This window comes from Homalodisca vitripennis, chromosome 4 (genome assembly GCF_021130785.1).
Source record: "Homalodisca vitripennis isolate AUS2020 chromosome 4, UT_GWSS_2.1, whole genome shotgun sequence".
NCBI classification, from domain to species: Eukaryota; Metazoa; Arthropoda; class Insecta; order Hemiptera; family Cicadellidae; genus Homalodisca; species Homalodisca vitripennis.
Window position 1 is genome coordinate 62,965,215 of NC_060210.1, and position 21,730 is coordinate 62,986,944.

Here is a 21,730-nt window from a genome sequence, read left to right on the forward strand (position 1 = left end):
CACTAAAGCTTCTCAAAGGAAAAAAGCTCTACAACCATAAAAAACCTATACAACGGATGAACCTACACAACGGAAAGTGCATCAAATGCCATAAGACGCTTGGGATTCATTGCTTACTAGTGGTGTGGGGAGCGATTGGACTGTTTTACGCAGCATCTCACCCAGTTCTATTATACATTGATGGCACACACTTTATAACCAAAGTAGTTTTCTCAGACCTATGATGCAATTTTTTGATTGGGACATCAAGGTAAACGTACGACACCGGAAATATAATTCGTTTGAAGTGGAAGTGCTTATCCACACAAAAAGCAGAGTAAGTGCCAAGCACAAACTTCACAAAGCCTGCTACGTGAAGAGCATATGTACCCATTGTAAACTAAATCTGTACTGAGATTATTGAAAGATTCGTTTATTGATAATCTGAATTTAATTTTGAATGATATTTCATATTATCAATTTGACCTTTATTGCTCATAACATTTAGTGTGGATTGTGAAGCCGAGAATTTATTATGGTGACAAGGTATTATATATCCAGAAACATAAAAGGAAATGTAGGGTATACGTAAATAAACAGTTAAGGATATGGAGTAATAGAATAGAAGAAAGATCCCTCAATGCAGATATCTGTAGGGTTCTTCTCTTGTTAGGGAAACGTCCCTTTTTAGCTTTGGCCCCTAAAATCTTTCAGTTTAGTGAAAAGATCACTTGTCTTAAAATAGTATTTATCTGTTAATATATAAGTGGCAATTTTTTTAGCATGTAGTTTTAAGTGCTTTTGAAGATTCACACAAGGTTATTTGATTATAATTGGAATCTAGAAGAAGTGCAATATAAATTATATTGTACATTATATTTCCCTATGAAAAATTTGCATTTTGAATAGTCATAAAAATTTTGTATATGTACTTTGTTTTTAAAATACTATTATTTTAAGGATGGTTCATGCTTATGAAATAAGCTCATGAGAAACTTAGGATTTAAGATGGATATATTGTGTCAAATGTCATCTAGTTTTAAAAAGCAAACTTTATTACAAATACAGAGAGCTAATGTTTTGAAAAAAGTCATGTTTATTTGTAATAACAATTTTGGTGATATATTAAAAAACGATGTTATATTGCATATTTTCTTTCATGGAATAAAATATAACAAGTAACAAGTAAATAAGTTCAATAATTTATTCATCTCTGAAAAATAATAAACAACTTTTTGTGATTATTTATAAATTTACAAACAAACAAAAATCACACAACTGGAATGTTAGATGTTTTGGGAATACATATTGTAGCAAAAATAATAATAAATCAGCTTTTAAGTGATTCAACATTTTGTTTAGTTTATTACATTAATTTTTTGCATAAAAGATAACACACAAGAGTGAGTGTGCATTTATTCATGTTACTAAGAAGTAACTTACAATATTATTTATTCAGATAGCTTGAAAACTATAAATGTAATGAAATAAATAAATACGCAATATATATATATATATATATATATATATATAATTTCAATAAACAATTTGTTTGACAGGTATTTGGTCTTCCGATCATATGTTAGTTTGCTTATTTAAATGCATATGTGACAGATATGGCCAAATACAAAATAATTGAATCGGAAAAAGTAAGCGCTCTGTGGTGTAATGGTAGCACATTCACCCGGCAAGTGAGAGATCCGGGTTCGACTCCCGGCGGAGCAAGTACTTTTTGCGATTCAGTGTTTATTGAAATTAAATAAGGCTATTGCCATTTATACAATTTAATGTATATATATATCGGTATTTTAAAAGTCTTTTCCCCATATTAACTTTCTTATGAATAGAGATGGAGTGATTTACTTAAGGGGATGTTTATATGATCAACTAAAGAGTTTTTTATGTATGAAAATTTTTATTAATGTGTACTCCCTCCAAAATGGAGTATTTTGGGGGTAAGTCAAAATTTTGAACAGCAAAGACACATCATTTTAAAGGTATTATAAAAAGAAGGAGAAGCGTACAAACTAGAGGTATCTAATCTTACTCCATCAAATTTGGTGGCCAATTTAAGTTTGAATTGATCTATAAAACCCAAACAGTTTAAGTTATATTTACTCACTAGTTATTTTGAGAACTTACGAGACCAAATCATAAAACAAGTTATTACAAGAATCAGCAAACTCCAAAAACCATGATTAACATAGCATTTATTAGTTTTGTTTTGTCTGACTGAAGTCCATTAGGAAGTCCTGGGAATCCCAATAGCTGGTTTTGCCATGTTATTTCTTAATGGTTATCAGTCATTCTAAAAAAGTTGGAGTCTCTTCACTCCATTTAACTGTTCCGCATAAACAAGGTTGTGCTGTACTACGCATACCAAGAATATAAAGCCACCATCTTTTGCAAACCTTTTTGATTCAAATATCTAAAGTGTAATTGCTTAATAAATACATTTTTTAAAGAATTAAAACTCCCAATTGTTTATGATATACCTCCAAAGTGGAATAGAAAAGAACAAATTGAATTAATTGGTTTACAAAAAATGTTTAGTGTAACTTCCAAAAAGCATTAATTAAAAAATGCTTAGGAAATTAAGGACAAAGGAAATTCAGTGTAAACAAATTAAATTAAACACATTGCTCAGCATTTACATTAATACTTTATTTATATTTGATTGTACTTATATAAGACTTACAAAAATGTGAAACATTAAGGATCGTGACTAAAATTTTTTTTTTTCATTGACTTTGTTACATTTATGCTCTTCGAGTATAAAATGTATGACTACTACTTGGAAATTAAAACAAACTATTATATCTAGTAACCATAATACTGTTAACAGATTGGGTTAACACCATTATACATGTTTCCTTACACACATGGAATAATAAATAATGCATTCAAAAACATATATAAATGTTACTTGTAAAAAATATAGGAAAATAATAGGATTTAATTGTGTATGACTGGTCTATCAAACTAATATAAAGTCTTGACGAAATAGTTAGATTATATTAGAACACAATTAATTAATTACCCTACAACAAATGCATTCGAAATAATAAATGAGATAATTTCTTAAATATGACAATTACTGTTTCTACAAAGATCACAAAACAGGATTACAGTAATATGTTGCAATGAACACATATGTAATGTAGACTATGATAGAATATTTTGTACAGAGAACACATTTTGGCTATTGGCCTTCACTTACTCATTCAATGGTATATAATATTAGTCTACTCGTCTTCTTCACCTTCTTCTTCTTCTCCGTCTTCTTCTTCTTCCTCCTCAGACTTTTCCTCTTTTTTGGGCCGTCCTCTTTTGCCAGAACCAGACTTGGCCTAAGCAAACAGGACCAGACTCAGTTGTACATACAGGAAGTGAAGGGTAAGGAAAGCTGGGTAAGTTACTGCATAACATTGTATTACAGTACACTGATTATTCTTTTTCAATTTTGTTTTTATCATTACCTATTAAAATCCTTATTTGTTAAATTAAGATCAAATATATAAAAAATTGTGTTTCCCACACATCTGTAAATAAATGATTATGTATAATACAATTACATTAGATGAATATTAGCACTGATGAATTTTTTATGTACACAGTTAAATTAAGATTTGCTCTTTCAATGCTTTGCCTAGCATAAAAAATAGTAATATTTAATTTAATTTAATGGCATTAATTTAATAATTGAAATGTATAACTGAAAACCGATTGTATACAAAAAGAAAAATCTTGTGCACCTGGTAGAACAGCAAAAAAATTACACTTTTCAACAGAAACATATAAGCTTAGAAACACTTTAAATTCATTATTAATTGGTCTTTATATCTTAAGATTCTAACGTCCAAATAGTACACCTGAAAATCTTTACAATGTATTCTGGAGATGCTGTAAGGCAAAAACATCAATGACATTATGTTCAATGTCATAGGTCAATGTTTTGCTCGGACCATAAAAACTAAACCACAACCCAATTGGCTATAGTGCTAGTGAAATAAAATTTTAAAAATTTGTAACTGAACAAAACCCAAAATAAAACAATAATAACATTATAGTTTTTCAAATACATCCCAGGTAAAACTAGTATATAAATACCACTAATTTCTTAGGCTTGCAAATTGATCACTTTATTTGTTGGGATGAACATGTAAAAACATGTTGTGAACATGTAAACTCTGGGAGTTATGTACTCCAGCAAATGGTATTTCTCTGATAATTCAATGCTTATGTTTCTATATCATGAAAAAGAAACGTGGATAAATGATTAGATCAGGAAACAACATTAACCATATAGTGTTCAGAAGGAAAATAACTCAATTACAAATGAAATAAAGCTAAGGAAAGATATTATGGATCTTAGTTTGTATTCAATCAATTAATTTCTACGTGTTCTTAAATATATAATTTGGTTCATTTTGTGCAAACAAATTTGTAATGGAAAAAAGGATTTAAAGTGTAAAATAAAAATTAAAAGTTACTTTATATTTAGGTATTTATATGTATAGAGTTAGATATTTTTTAATTATAACAATATTAATTTGCTCATGTGTTTAATGAGTAAAAAATCTTTGAATTTGAATGTTATGTGTAGAATAAAGTTATTTTAGTCTGAAAATTTCTAATAGATCCATACAGAACACAGGGAGAATACAGGAAAGCAGAATCATGAAATAAACCATTGCTGTTACCAGAATTTAATTTATACCGGAACAAATAGTATTTATTTCTGCATTTTTGTTGGACCTAACATAATAACTGTTACATTCCAATCAATTGGCTATAAATGACATATTTAGAGATTTATTTCGGTTTAATCAGCGAGAACTTTGTATTAATCCTTTAAGCTCCAAGCACTTTTGATGGAGTGACGTGCTCTCAGTGCGATGCATTCATGACAGGTCACCTCTCACGACGCCAAGCACTCTTTTGGTGTTAGTGTAGTGTTCAGCTAAATAATTCATAACATAAATAAACAAAATGAGAGCTTTCATTATTTAGGGGTAAGAGTAGGCTAAAACTGGTAATATTGATTTGAACAGTAAAACGTGTTAAAATTTTGGAATTAAAATGTTATACAACAAATTTTAATAGATTTCTATACAACTTTTTAAGTTCCAAAAAAGTAAGTATTTTTTATACTGAGTTTGACTTAATACATACATACATATACATATATATATATATATATATATATATATATATATTAGTGCAAAATATTGAAAATCTGCACTCGCATAAAAGTTGTCTCTCATATTTGGCAAATAGCTTTTATCAACTATAACAAATCAAATAAAATTAAATAATCTATATTTACTATGTATAAACCCACAGGCCTATCTCATCAACTCTTGGCACTCAAAGGGTTAAATTGTCTGTTTTTTTTTTTTTGTATTGCATTCAAAGGCATAAAATATAAATGGTTTACAATCCAATGAACCATTGATATTCAATATCATTGTTTTGTAGAAAATAAACATATTATGTTTAATCACAAGAAACACCATATTCACCTAATGCACACTTTTTTGAATTTTCAAGAGCAAATCATAAGTGCCTGGCATAAGTTAAAAAGTAGACTAGTAACTGCCTACATCCATATATGACACATTACTGTGGACTGATTTTATTGTGAACTGTTTCTGTTTTTTCTCTTAGACTACATTTACACACCAGAGAGTCCAGAAAAAAACTGCATAAGATATTTCTCTTCAGTATTATTAAATGATATTTCATATATTATAATACAAACCAAACATCCTATCATAAAAGTATTTTGGGCAATAACGTGTAAAATAGTATTGTTAAAACTTGATTAAGACATTTTACAGATCTTGCTGCTTTAAAGGGATATAAATAAGTTTTTATCAGTAACGTACTACCTTTAGATACATGAACTTACAATTCTAAGATCTTACAATACAATCTTACAATAAGAAGACTGTGTAGTTAGTAACTAATCCTATAACTTGATGAACTTTCATATACCTATTTAAAATTTTCACTTATCATACGTTTAACAAACTAAAAATCCTATTTCATTGACTTAATTTAATTTACAACAAGAATTAAGTTAATTCATTTTGGCCGCTCCATCAGACCAATTGGCCGACATCTGTGGTTATCAAGGTATAGGTAAGTTAACACATAAAATACAACGTTGCAATACGAACCAAAATTTAAATTACGATAAATTAAAATCTGTAGATATATATGACCATAGTGAAAGGTAATACAAATAGACATGTGAATAACCTTAGGTTTAGCTGCAGCAGCACCGCCAGCCTTCTTCTTAGGTCTGCCTCGTCCTCTCTTTGCTGGTGCCTCTCCGTCCTCCTTCTTGGCAGGAGACTTGTCTGATGCAGACTTCCCTCGCTTCTTTGCCTCTTTTGCATCACTAGTCTTGGCCGTGCGACCTCGGCCTTTCTTCTCCACAGTTGTACCGTCGTCAGACATCCTAGGTTCTCTAGTATGAAAATCTGAGACAAGTTCCTGTGTTAACTTATGCTTATAGTGTGCACAGTTGTCATGGACAGTTGTCAAAACATTAAAATTGTTTGTTTGGATTTACCATATGCACAAATTAAAGAACCCTGTAATCCCCAGTGACATTAGATTCCAACAGGGCACTAAAGTTCCTGATCGGGGGTTTTCCTCTGAAATCTTAAAATCGTAATTTTTAATTTAAAACTTTCAAAATGTATGTCTTATTTCTACTGTAATACCATTGAAATAGACACTGTTTACAAACAAGCAAACTTTTTTACAACCACCAGAAAGTATGTCAGGATGTGTCTAACTTCCAAAAAAATATTATTTATTATTTCTAAAGTTAATAAAAGTAGCTCTCAAAATCTACCCCAAGGCTAGTAACATAAACTGATTTTGGCATTCTTTCTGTTCTCCTATATAAACCTGATGGTAGTTTTTATTACTTTTACTTATTTACCAAAATTTGAAATATTTATAGGCGATTTTGCAAAATCCAAACTTTGCATTTTGTTTCAAAAATCTTTGTTATCTTATCTTTACCTTATCTTCCTATGGAGATTCCTAAATAACTACAACAAATGAGCAATTAAGGATTGATTTTTGTTACTCGATCCGCTATTTTGTGCCTTGCTTGAGAGACGGTAACCTTTCCATGTACAATGTGACGACTGTGAAAAATCCTCCCAATTCTCTAGTAATTTTCATTTTTACTAAGTTGGATAATGTGACATTTGTGTCCTTTTGGCTTTGTACATGCTAAATTTAAATGCAAAACTAAAACTCTAAGTTGTATTCACCACACACAGCATCAAGGATGATTCTATACAAAAGTTTTATACAAATGGATGTAACTGGTTTTCATTTATTGCATTCAATACTTTTGAATACCGAGCAATGCAATGTCTAATGTTAGAGACATACTACACGCTGGTTAATATATTTTTAGTATCAATATGTTGTCTACACTAAGTTATAGTTTGTTAGCATTTTAACTACTGAGTGCCACAGTCTCTAATTTAATGTAAAACATACCACAAAATGAATACAATACAAAGGAAGTAAAGAGTGTTTTTAAAAAAGTACATGAATCCCAACATCCTGTAGGCATGTCTGCATAAATCATAAACATGCTTATTGAAGGAGAGATCAGCCAAAATGTAACACCCACATCCTTTGAAACCCTAACAAGTGGTTGACTATCCAGAGTACTGAAAATAACGTAGATCGTGCAGTTAGGATGGGTAAGGTTAGGGGGTAGGGGATGCCTTCTATCAAGATCCATGAGGAAGAAGGCTCTAATATCAAACTCGTGTCCTCCCGGAAGAAGGGGAGGCCAGCTCTGAACGAGCCTCTCCAGTCGAAGAAGGCGGGGGGGTGGCACACCCTTTTTGAGGCTAGCAAGAACCTCTGATAGTTAGGGAACAAACTCCAACAGTTATCTCTCACAGTAGACTAGACCTATTGAATTATCCTTGCACTCCAGAAACTAGACATTTGCAGTTAGTGATGTACCGCTCCTGGACATCCATAAGGTTGCCCAGATTTTAGTGAAACATTGGTTTTTGCTGTTCCCAGTGGTAGTTTTAACTGGAAGGTATAAACCAGCCAGAAGTGATCCCTTGAACACAAGGAATGTGAAACCGGCTGAAATTTATCGTCAACTTCGAGATGTTTATGGGGAAGATGTGATGAGTGAAGGAATGGTGAGAAAGTGGGTTAGAATGTTTAATGGCAGTTGAACAAATGTACATAATGAGAATCGGAGCAGCTGGTCTTCTCTCGTCACAGATGATCTGGTAAGGGCAGTTGAAAAATCCAGCAAGGTATTGCGAAACCTTAAGAAAACTAAGGTGGGCAATTCAAAACAAACGGAGAGGAATGCTCAGTAATGGAATTGTGTTGCTCCATGACAATACTCAGCCCCATACCGCTGGTGACACTCAAACATTGGTTCGACAATTTCGTTGGGAGCAGTTTGATCACCTGCCTTACAGCCCGGACTTGGCACTGTCTGACTACCACTTGTTCCTGCACATGAAACGCGAGCTAGGTAGCCAACGCTTTGAAACCGACGATGAAATGAAAACTGCCATGGAGTCACGGTTACATTCGTTGGCGGGTACCTTCTACGAAGAGTATATAGACAAATTGATCACCTGCTATGATAAGTGTTTGGACATCGGTGGAAACTATGTCAAAAAATAGTTTAAGCTTCCCTTTGGTTGTATTTATCAGTTTATGGCCAATTCTGTGAGATTCTTTATCTTTACAACTTTTATGCATGAAGGATTACTCACTTTTCTTTGTGTTAAAATTACTTTCCTCATTTCTTCACAGGACAAATAAAATATAAATGAAACCAATGAACAATAATACGTGTACTTAGAGAGTACAGTATTGTGAAGAGAGTACAGGTTATGGGTTTGAACTCAAATAGCAATAAAAGCAGTTGTTTATTTGGTTGTCATACTCCAGTCAACTGATAATTTCTTTCTTGAAAAGGCGTAAGTGAAGCACACCTGCCTTTTCAAAACAAACCAATTATTTCAAGTGTAGCTTCAACATGTAAAGAATGCTTCCACAGTTGCCCTTTCAAAATACAATGATAGCTTAGACGACAATGGAAACAAAACAGAAAAATAGTGAAAATGTAAAAAAGTATATAACAACCTTTCAAAAGAGACTGATTTCATTAAATTTACTGTTAAAAAACTAAATAATCAAACACATTCTAAGTTTTGGTTTAGATAAGTTTTTTATAAAATATTTACCTAGTTTAGGATGCATATTTATTAAAATATTACATTATAACTCAGAAATTTTATTAAAATTTAAAAAGCACAACTAAAGTAATAGAATTTCAAGCAAAAGTTTCCATTTTAGACCAACTTAATTGGATTTACTGTGCAGTTCAGAGGCTATATAAACCAGTAAACCAAAAGGTTCATTTGCCCTTTTCAACCGTAAATTGGCACCTACAAGATTTCCAACAATTTTTTTGTTGTTTGCGAGGTGGCAGACATTGGTTTTCCAGCGATCCTGTATTAACCTTATTTAGCTCATGATTGAATGTTTATAAATTTATTTAATCCAAATATAGCATATACCGTTAAAAACACGAGATCCTGAACTTTCGCGCATATAGCGAATTAACGGAAGACTACAATTTTTCAAATTAAATTGCGAAATTACCTAACCAACTTACCATTTTATTCTTTCTCGCAATTTTTTGAAATTCATAATAGATAAAGATTGTATATATTTACTGTATGTTACCATTTATTTTATACTTATCTAAATTATTCATAATTAATATTGTTTATTATTTAACATTTTTATGGATTTCTTGTGGACTTTACAAACACCCACTTATGTATTTAAATATATATATATATATATATATATATATATATATATATTGTGTTTATATTCTTGACAACATTCATGTACACCATGTGTAAACTTTGAATAAAGATGTTTCTAATTCTGATTTCATTTTCATACATAAAACATAAATGACTTTACTTGTCTACAAATCGTAAAAAAAGCACAATAATTTGTAAAAGTTGTGATTCTTCGCATTTGACCGGTTTTATCAGACAGTTTTCTGACTGACATTATTTTAATTGTACATATGACGTAACAGTTTCTAGTAATGTCATTTATACTTAACGAAAGCCTAAGATCTGTAGGCCTACCCTTGCTTGACTATCTTTGTAACAATATTGTCAATCAGCAGTGATCATGGCAGCTGTTTCAAAAGCAACCATTTTGTTGGTTGCTGCATTACCTGAAGTGAGATCTTCCGAGTTGTTCATTGTTTGATGTGCTTCTTAATCAACAGTAATACATTTATTTGTCATTTATTATGTTGTGAAACAAAAGCAATACATAACTTTCTTTCATTATAACACGTAATTGAAGAGTGAAATCATATTGTTCAATACTTGTAAATATAATATTTATTATTGTTAAGGTCTGACCTCTGTTCCTTGCATTTTATTTGTTTATTAATTATATATTTCAATTATTATCTTAGTTTAGGCTAATAGACATGATCAGGATGACCACTTAAGTATTAATTACAGATTCAAGCAGATTTTTAAAATTAACTTGATACTTTAGTATATTTTAGCATTATTACTATGTTTATTGTTAAAATGATTTTTTAACAACATGCATTTTTTATTTTCAAAATAATTCCTCACCATGAAGCTGTGATGTTTCATGTTCTCACGGACATGAGGCATCATATCGGTGACACACGCCTCATGTTTGTGGATTTAAAATGCATTTTTTTGTAAAAAGTATTGTATAGCGATCTTCAACGATGCTATGGTTGAAAGTTAGATGTTAATTGTAATTGAAAGCTGTTGTAAAAAGTGAATTAAATGAAAATTTTCTTTCTAATTTACTTTCATTAAATATTGCGTTTGGTGGAGAATGACACATGAACACATATATCTATGTAAATTATAGATTCCACGCTATGTGATGTAACTATTGGTTTTGCAGGTAACTTTTTTCTAAAATATACCAACATGAAAATAGATTAGATGATGACTACTGAGGAATAACTTTAACGGTTATTGAAGAAACTAAATGACTTATCGCTTTAAAAATAATGAATAATTTAGAACTAGTGAACTAGACTTCGAATTAAAGTTTTTTTTCTATAGAATATATCTTTGCAAATTAATTTGAATATAGTATTTGATAGCTCTCTCAGACATTTCTGATTAACCCTTTTAAAATGCATTTCTATCAAGTGATAGGTACTATCTCGAGGGATGTTTTTCATACAGTACTATCAGCACAGCACAGAATCATGGTACCATAGACTGCACGAATTGCTGGAGGCATTAGTTTCAGATCTAAAACTACTTAGGAAAGCCAAGGAAAATAGTATTCATTATTCTTTAAATAAATTAGAAAGCATTTTTATTTTTCAAACAGTCTCATACTAATGCCTCCGGCCATCAATGCATTGATCTCATTTAAATCACCTCCCGCACTGTTGGCAGCAAACAAAAACCATCTCTTGAGATAGTGCCTGTTATATAACGGAATAAAAAATTCTAGAGGGCTGATCACAAACTCCTAAAAAATATTCTTTTACATTGTTCAGGGTCTATAGGAATAGGAATAGTTTAACCCTCCGAATGGCGGTACTTTTTTCTCCAAGTGGCGGGACATTTTTACTGCTTTTGTATGTTCGCAAAAGAAAATTTATATAAAATCCTGTATATTATATAAGTATGACATATCATACATCGATTTAAACTTCATAACACACAGAGTAGAATGGTAATAATATGAAACACTTACCTTGGATTGGTGTAAAACAACCAATGGGTTGAATTCCAAAAAAAAAATTCAAATTTTTTTGTTTTATATTAGGCTGAGTAAATGTTCCTAAACTTAATTTTTAACACAAATCCAAAATAGCCATTTTGTTTAAAATTTAATTCTGAACAAAAATATGTATCCGTTATATGTATTATTCCTAAAAACAACGCACTATTTGCTGATCGAAACTTTTATGTACACGTTTTTTACTGCATTTTAGTCAGTATCAGAGCCAACCTCATTCCTCATCATTCTTCCTAGTTTGAGAGGCCTCCAATAATGTTCCAGGTAAGGGAAACACTCCCTATGAACCCCAAAATTACAAGTTGGGCACCAGAAGTGACTTTTACCCCCTTTTTTGGTGTGTACACACACTGCACAAAGTCTGGTAAATAAGCAATCCCGTGAAGAAGACCTACACTTTGTCCAGGAGGTAGTACAGTAGGTGGATGAACCGTTTGTAAGAGTTCCATTAGTACCAGCATATCTAAATACTATATCAAATTAAAGTTTAGAATCTGGTCTTTCTAACCATACCTAATATATAGCGTTTAAGTCGCGGCATAACATCGGAAATACCGGAACAAGAGAGGCTTGCGTTAATAGACGCTAGAGCGTCTTTGCCACTCGCGAACGAGATTTAATAGACGCTGCAGCGTCTTTCACCACTCGGAGGGTTAAGAGTTGAGGGCACATTATAGATTTTGTTTGCAAACTTTTACCTATAATGTGTAATTTTGCAATTCAACATTTTTTTGTATTTTAAATTATTTTTGATCGGTCTCCTATGACAAATTTGCATTTTGTAGCTAACAACATAATTTTGGGATTAATATGCAGCCATTCCACAAATACAGAGACATAAGTGGCAAAACTAAAATAATTATTATTCAACATTTAAATTAAGTTTAACAAGAAATAAAAATAGTATTTGAACAACTCCTAACTCATTTTTTCATTAACAAATAAAAATTAAACATGTTTTTTTACACCGTGGTTAAACTTGGTGTTTATCTCTGTGGTAGCTAAGGTGATGATATTGGTGAAATAAAGTCAAAAAATCACTAACCATATGACAACAATTTCAGTCCTGCTGACTGATTTGGAGGGAAACCAGCTACTTCTGAACATTTCAGAAATATAGTTTTCATTCTCATTTTAATCGTTAATAGTACTGGATTCTTTTTAACTTGTAATTGAAGAAGAGATTGAGTGTCCCGTCCGTCACAATAAAGGTAAGTAAGTTTTATTTTTACAAGTTATTAAAAATAAAATTGTGTGATTCAATAACAAAATCTCTATTCACTGAAAGCAACCCCGCCTAACCTCAAAGTTTTTTTTAGATCTTTTTTCTAGTCGTTTCTAGTTTTTATTTGAATTTGAAAATTGTCCCGTCCGTCACACTTTTTAGCAATATCTCTATACCCCATGGCCTAAATTCGTTTGTTAAAACTTAAATTTATTAACTTAATGTTACTTTTTGAATGTACAAGTTACTAGGCCTATCTAGGCCATAGTGAGATGAATCTAGGCTAATCTTATTTTTTTAATTTTATTGTAAAATAGGTTGATTTCTCCAATTTCAAAATATTATGACACCCTAACTATTTGTAGAATGTAAGTTATACCTACACCTAGTTTTTAATTAGAACTGTAGTTGTAGTACTGATTAAGGGCTTTGAGACTGTTTATGCAGTGAAATATTAATTTGTAGCATTTAATTAACATTGTGCTAGATTAATTTCACTGATTAAAAAAATTTCTAAAAGAGCTGATTTAACTACAAGATCCCACACCAAATGTCCCAAATATTAAACAAGTAAATGTCATAAAGGGTTTAGATTCAGATAATGCCCTTGCACATGGCTTACAAAAAAGAGGTCATGGAATATTTATTTTTTTTGCACATCTTGTTGCGATATATGCAGTCAACATAAACATTGTGATTCTTGTAATATTTATTACTCAAAAAACTACACGAGTTTTTTGTTGATTTCAGATATCTATGGAAATGGAGACAAATGAGCTTTTTGTAAAATCTAGAGAGAAGGCGAAGACTATCCACGAAAACAACGAAGCAGAGAAAAAAAGAAGAACGAATAAAGAAGCCTGGAGAAGAGTTTGAAGAAAGATGCAGAGAGAAAGCGAATATCGCGAGCTAAGGAAAAGTGAAAAAGTTAGTTAACATTAGTTCTACAATTGCAGGTAAGAAAAGAACACAAACTTAAAAGATGCAATGGAAACTGAAAAAAAAGAAAATAAGGTTAAAACAAAAAGAAAAAGCTAGAACAGTTTGTGATAAAAATAATGAACTTGGAACTTTTTTTTCAAACAGGCAAAGCCTAGAAAGGCTGTAGTTCGTTGGCAAAGAAATTTTTACCAAAAAGTCCTTCAAAAAAACTTGCTGTTGTAAGAAAACTAGGTTTATGAGAAACTTCAGCTGCCAAAAAGTGATCGCTTTTATTAAAGAACATGTAGAGAAAAAGACCGTTTTTGTCTAAGTGAAACTGAAGAAAAAGTTATAGCTTTCTAACAGCAGTGAATACAGTCAGCAGACACTCCTGGAAAGAAGACTAACAAAACAGCAAAAGCAAAGTTTCAGGTGAAAAAGAAAAATAGCAAATCGACATATGGTTTATGACAGTAAAAGCAAAGCGTACGCTTTTGTTGTTGAGAAAATCCTGGTATTGGTATCAAAAAAGGTAAATTTATATTCTCTAAGAACCAAATTCATATACGCATGAGCTCAGAAATGCCCTTAATTACAATAAGACCATAGATAGACATCGGGTGCTCCTCAGGTGAACCAATCGCGGAGGCGGCTAAATGATACTCACAATATTGCGGCGCGGTCGTGATCACCCTACTGAGGAGCGTCGCCTGGCACCCCCCTCTTCACTTTCGCCCATGTCGAGCTTACTGTACCACCTGCTATACAAAGAGTATGTATCAGCCAATGATTGAAAACTTATGTACTTTCCAGATACAAGAACACCTAGAAAGACTGTTCCGGTACATTCGTTCTCAGTGGGGCTTTAACAACAACCCATCATGCAAGAGAGTTCACTGGTGCCTTTAAAAGAATTCTACTTCATAAAGAGCTACATAAGAACGGAAACAGGAACACATTGAATTCTGAACAAAACATTGAGTTTGGTTAAATGTAAAAATAGGGGGGGTTTAGTGCAACCGTCAGTGGCTTTAAAAAAGCTCTGGTTTAATTGCAGTCTGTTGTAAGTTTTAATATGAAACAGAGGGACATCACTTCAATCAAAAATTTTATCTGAAAAGATGACGTCATCAGTAATGAACGAAATTATAATAGGAATGTATTCTTTTTCCAGGGGACCAGTTTCTAGACAATGGCCCCGAACAAGAGCCATTTTGTACTTCATAATAAAGGCAATAGCTAAGAATATTTTAAGTTGAGACTACAACCATTTTTCAAGAAATTCAATGAATCAATACACAAAATCAAACTTATAGAAATTATCTCTTGAAAACAGTTACGATCAAGGGCAATGTCGATCATTGAATTTGAAAGTGTTCAAGTTTTTTACAAATGGTAATGCATTTTTTGTCTTTTGTTTTGTTTTGTCATCATGGTCATCATGGAAAAGGTCACCTAAAAAAAACAAATCTATTTCTTATATTTTCTTTCTTTTTTAGCGCAATTTTTAATTGAAAAAGGTTCAATAAACTTAACAGTTATAAAATATGAACTTAAAAGTTAATCCTCCTTCTCACTGAGTATTACAGATTAGTTACAATTAACTGAGTTGGTAAAGTTGAAACTAGATTTTATGTACAGTTATAGTAATTTTCCATCTTTATTATAATTAATCTATAAATCTTACTTATTGCCTTACTAATTGTACAATAATTTTACAGACTTAACAAAATATTTTATTAAACATTTATACACTTTGTTATAATATGTAAAAACAAAAACTTTAGATATTGAGTTTTTTTTTTTTTTTTTTTTTTTTTTTTTTTTGGGGAATATTTTTTGAAGCTGAAGGATTATGAGGTTTAAAGTCATGTTCCCCTCATCTAATAATTTAACCCGCATAATATACAAACATTGCTCATATTATAGTATATATGCAAAAAATAAATAGCAAATAAACTCTATTTATACTTGTTTAGAGTATTAACTCAGATTGAATTCCTTCATTAATGTATGTTATTTGGGGTTGGGGTTGGGGTTGGATGGTGAGGATGTATTGTGTATTTGTTTGAGGGTGATAGATAGGGGGTGGTGTTGTGGAGTTTTGGGTAGTTTATGGTTTATGTTGGAAAATAGGTAATGATAGATGAGGTGTGATATTTAGGAGAGGATATGAAGGTTTAGTTAGGATATATTTATTGTTAGGAGGAATTTAATGTTGTGAGTTTGTTATTTTGTTTTGTGGGGAAGTTTTATGATTAGTGTTTATAATTATTGTGGAATAAGTGGGGTTGAGTGAATGGTAAATTTTTAGGATTTTGGTGATGAAGTAAGTTATGGGGGTGGTGATTGTGGTTTTTGGTTTTATGTATGGATAGTATGGTTTGGGTAGGTTTTTTGGGATTTTATTTTGGTGGGGGTTATGGGGTTTGTGTAATAAAAGGAAAGAATGTAGTGGGAAATGGATATATTGTGATTAGGGGAGTTGTTGGTTGATTTGTTGAGTTGTTGATAGATCACGAGTTGATTGAAATGGAGAAATGAATTTTTAACACTAAGCAGCGTATTTTGAGTTTTCCTATCACACTTCAACATGCGGGACCTGCTTCACCTGCCCCAATGTTGGCAAGATAGCATAGCCCATCTATTTGGTCTTATTGTATTCTATTGAAAATGTCCCACATAATGTATGTGTTGCAACTACATGCAAATTTAATTTCCTTAACTGAATCATTGTCTAAAGCTGTTGTAGGTTTTTTCCACCTACAGGTAAAGAACTGTTTGGCCGCCATAATGTTGTAAACAAACAAGTGAAGCCTGTATGACCGAGTTCTTGCAACAATTGCCAAAGATACAAATTCTTGACTAAGTTTATAGTTTGAAATATAGATTTAGAGGCTCAAATTTCTTGAAGCATGGGGAGAGGTAAATAAACGACCATTATAACATTATGTAGAACTACTATTGGAGAAGCAATGGAAATGACAAAATATGTTAGGAAGTTTCAAAGTGCCATTGCTACATAAAAAACGTACAGAGTGAGTATTTTTGAGTCAAAAAGAAAAATGCAACACAAGGTGAAGCTGTCTTACAGATAGACTATGCTTGAAAACTTATACAGTTGGTATTGCAACAAGACGAAATACAGAGTGCGACACTGGAGTAACACACTTTGTAACCAATTTTACAAGGTGTAAGGCATGGGTTCCCAATGGAAAACAATGTATGCTTTGATTAGCATAACCTTAGGCCTACACATGACAAGTTTCAATTTGGTATTTTCTTAAAAAAATAATTAAGTGATCTAAAACAACATTTCAAAATTGAGGAAGTAGCGATTTTCTGCATACGGCTGTTGCTGGCCAGTTTAAAAATCGTTATTACATTATCCAATCTGACATTTCTGGACAAGGACTACCAAGTAACTGGAGAATGGTGTTTCTTTGCCACTTCTCATGGGAAGGGGCAGTGACGGTGTAGGTTGGCACTGTGGAAAAAGGGTGGTGGTGGGAACAATCAAATCCAGGCGCACAACATTACTATCTGCAGAAGAGTTTTTTGGAGTTGTTGTCCAAAACACATGTGAGGCAAACAAAATCAAAGTGATGTATGTTGATGTTAAAGATATTGAAGAGTGTCAAGATTATTGAGTCTCGATGGGCAGCTGTCAGACCTATTCCGAAAGTCCAGGCATCCAATGCATTAATTACGGGCATCAACACTTAAACCCCAGAAGTATTGAGCCGGAAATACTGAGAAATCAGAGCAGCTTCAACTCTCAGAGTCCTTGAACAAGTCATGATGAGTCAATTAATGAAAAACTTTCCTGATGAAGATTCCTTATATTCCTGACTTTCTTCACTGAAAAAAAAAAGTCCAATATGTACGATTGTAATATATTCTGAAGTATGAGGCTCATATTAAAGACCTAAACCTTTAAAAAAAAGATGAAATAGAAGCTGGACCAGTACATATTAGTAAGACTTGTAAGTGAAGGTAAACAGCACGAGAGGCTCATAAGTTATTGGCTATACCCAGGGGGTGCGTAGAAGAAACAAACAACGTGGTAGTCTTGTTTCATGATATAGTGCAGAAGACTAAAACCAAGGAACCACTATTTGAAAATAGAAACTCTTCTAAAACATACATAGTGTTTTCTGTATCAGAAATACAAGGATTTTTTGAGGGCCAGAAGTAAAAGAATTGAGAAATAGTAATTATTATAAGTTTGCAAAGTCAATCGAGCTGTGAAGATGCAAAACCCTAGTAAATATTTAATTTCAATTATACAGGTTCTAGTTGTAAGTAAACTTTAAGGTTAATAATAGTTGAGTAAAAGTGGTCATGAATAAAAAAGTGTATAAGGTAACTGTTTGATTTTTTTAATACACAAGTAACCTTTTGTCCCGTCCGTCCACGTCCCTCCGTCACACGTCAACAGCTAAATTTGAAAATTTTTTTGTTGTTAACACAGAGTTTTTAAATGGAATATAAAGCACATGATTACCATAAAAACCAAAACTTTACAAAACGTATACTTTTATTAATAAAAAAATAATGTATTGTACAATTCACAGAAAAATGTAGTAAAAGTTAGTGTAGTTTTCTGTATGTCCAAATTACGTCCCGTCCGTTCACGACACGCGTTAAAAAAGCTGTAAATCATTATATTTCAAAGTATTTTTTTTAAGTGAGATTAAAAAAAGCTTTAAAGATATGCTGAAAAAACTTGCAAGAAGGTTTAATGCTTGATAACTATTTTTTATATATACTATAAGGAAATTTATCTCTCTGCTTGTTCCCGTCCGTCACAATGGAAATGGCTGTATGATACATAACAAGTAAAGTAACATATTGCTATACTTGCTTTTTGTTACATTTAATAAATACACACAACCTAGATCGTTTTTTCCTACCATTAAATTATTACTTTTTTTACATAGAAAACAGCTGAACTATACTGCAATTTAAAAAATACCTATAGCATAATTCAGTTGATAATATCGATGATTCAATTGTAGTGGTGGCCGCTTATTAAAATTTAGAGCCAATATTTTCCAATTAATTATCATTAGTTTGCATAATTTGGTAAAAAAAAACCAAATAAGTTATATATGGGATTCAGAAATAAGGTGCACTTATCATATATGTATGTGTGTGCGCACATACACACACATAAGTGATCTCAATCCTCAATTTTCAATATTTGCATACATTATGTACATATTATAAAATGTTATAGCAGTTCATCTCTTGCAAATTGACCTTTAATAAAGAAGTTATTATACAGGCAGATGCAGGGTCAAAATATTTCAACTTATATTTGTAAAATTAAATATCATGTAGGCCTATGGCAATTTTTTTGTTCTGGTCTTACAAAAAATAATATCTCAAGGAAAGATTTGTGGCCTCCTTGAATAAATTGATTGAGTTCACCTTAGTTAAATAGAATATGAAATCCCAATACTCCTAGTCAAAAAGAAAGTTAAAATAAGTTCTAGTTGGAAGTGTTCAGCGTACATTTTTCAATTAGTTATAAATATTTGTGCTTTATTCAAACAACACGATAAGCAAACACAATGTACTACTCATCCAGGACACAACACAGAGATGAGACGTTTGTCTAAAATGGACACCGAAAATATTGCTACCCTAGCATACCGATTTTATAATCAAAGAAATACGCTTAAGATAACTAAAAAATCTAGAAAATTTTCTAAAATAGGCTCAAAATTTATATTGCTAGAAGAAATTTTCTAGAAGAATGATAAAATTTCTTAGATTTATTATAAATATAAGATGAAAATACAACGCACCTAAAAGTTTGCAGTCAGGCGCCAGTTGAGTTTGTGTGACGGTTGACTGTTGTTAAAGAAGACAGAGACAGATGCATTCAGGGTAGCCAACGTTCTAAATGATTGTAATAAATCGTGACTTGTGTTATTGCCAACAAACTATAATAATAGCTATATAAGGGTTGTTTAAGTACATATTTCTCTAAAGTATGTTGGCCTATAATTTTTTTTTTTGACTCATTGGATGAACTTCATAAAAGATCCATAAAAAAAGAAATTTCATTTAATATGCGATGTTTTTACTGTTTTAAATTATTTTTTTAAATCCGATTCCTTTATTTTGTCATAAAAATAGTATACTAATATTAGACCTTTTATGAATAGTTTTAAATCTGAGTTAAACCTGAATTACAATTCTAAATACTAGGACTATGCTAGTAAATAACAACAAATACTTCAATACTTTATTGATGTTACTTTCATATTCCGTTCACACTCTAGCCCAGAGGTCAGTGAGATTTGTAACATATAATTCTACTGCAGAGAATTTGTTGAAATTTCTACCAGCGCTTCTTTATCTCATATTGCTAAGTTTGCAGCTTAATAAAAAATACTGATCAACATGATTAGAATAGTTCTCTTCACAATTTCGCTCTGAAAAGTAGTGTAAGTAACATCTGAAGGCCTTTAAGTAGGATAAAAAATAAGATTTTAATTCTTTTGATAGTTTGAGATTTTTCTGCCAAGAAAACTGTGATGTACTGAAACTTCACATGTGTTCTTAATGAGACAAAATTTCTAGAAGTATAATTTCTTATTTATGGCTCAATGTTGTCAGACGCCTTGAAGATAGCAATGAACCTGTTATTTAGTTTTAAGTTAAGTTTATTTATTTCTGAAACTATATCACTCAAGTATGTCAGATGCAAAGGCCAACATGAATTTTTTCATGAATTTTGCAACCTAACTGAAAACAGTAATATTTAAAATATAGTTGTGCTTTAATTATCAGTTCAAATAATCTTGTGTGTACTTTTCCTACAGATAACACCGTACGAAAAGGTAATGCTACATGTACGCTGTCCTTATCTTTACACAACAACTAAATCTTGATTTGTTTTGCGCCGTCCTTAATAAAATTAATTATTTTTATAGAATAACAACATTTATTAATGAACCAGACATGTATTTAGAAGCTAGATTTTATGTTTGTAAAAAGCCTCCAAGCAACATGAGTAGCTACATCGCAAACTTCAGCAACAGCCAGACAGATTTCCCGCCATCAGAGCAAATACTACATCAATTTCCCAATTCATTTCATTTTTGTAAAAATGACCTTGAATAGAACCTTGAACTAAATATGCTATCACTTGAGTATTTGTCAGTGCGATGGTAGCATAGCAATAGATTTCCTCAAGCGTGTTACCATTAATATATCTTGCAATGGCAAGCGAAATTGATAACTTGGAAACAATAGTATTATCATCCACTTAAATGGAAAACCGGAGGCTTTGTTTGATGTTTTCAACAACTGAAGATTTAATATCATCAGAAATATTCTTAATTCTCCTTTAAATTGTACTGTTTTATCAGGGTTATTTTTAAATTTTTCTTACAAGTTCTTCGTCCATCATACATTTGACAGCTGAATGTATGACTTTTACATGAAGTAACTAATTTTATAACACGTTTTAACTGAATTCGCATTATCTTTGTTTACAGATGAAAATAATAGCCACCATAGGAGCTATCGTTAATCTTTGAACAAAGTAACGTCTTTTTGTTTGTAGCTTGTATGTCTGTATAAATAAGAGGCGCATTAATAATATCGGTTTCTTACAGTCATTGGATAACATTTCTCCACGAACAATGCACAGCGATTTTTGGCAATCACCATCAACCATGAGAGAAACCCCATGCCTCAAGTATTCAT

General features: G+C 31.6%; 1 protein-coding gene across 1 annotated transcript; it reads right to left on the reverse strand.

Moving 5' to 3' along the window:
- Window positions 1–2,622: 2,622 nt before the first annotated feature.
- On the reverse strand, window positions 2,623–19,922 carry LOC124359393 (high mobility group protein HMG-I/HMG-Y-like). The gene is made up of 3 exons (XM_046812096.1): window positions 19,819–19,922; window positions 6,247–6,470; window positions 2,623–3,329 (listed from the first exon to the last, which is right to left on the reverse strand). Exons 2-3 carry the CDS (start codon window positions 6,445–6,447, stop codon window positions 3,225–3,227), a joined length of 306 nt encoding a protein of 101 aa, XP_046668052.1. The 5' UTR covers window positions 6,448–6,470; window positions 19,819–19,922; the 3' UTR covers window positions 2,623–3,224.
- Between the last annotated feature and the right edge of the window lie 1,808 nt (window positions 19,923–21,730).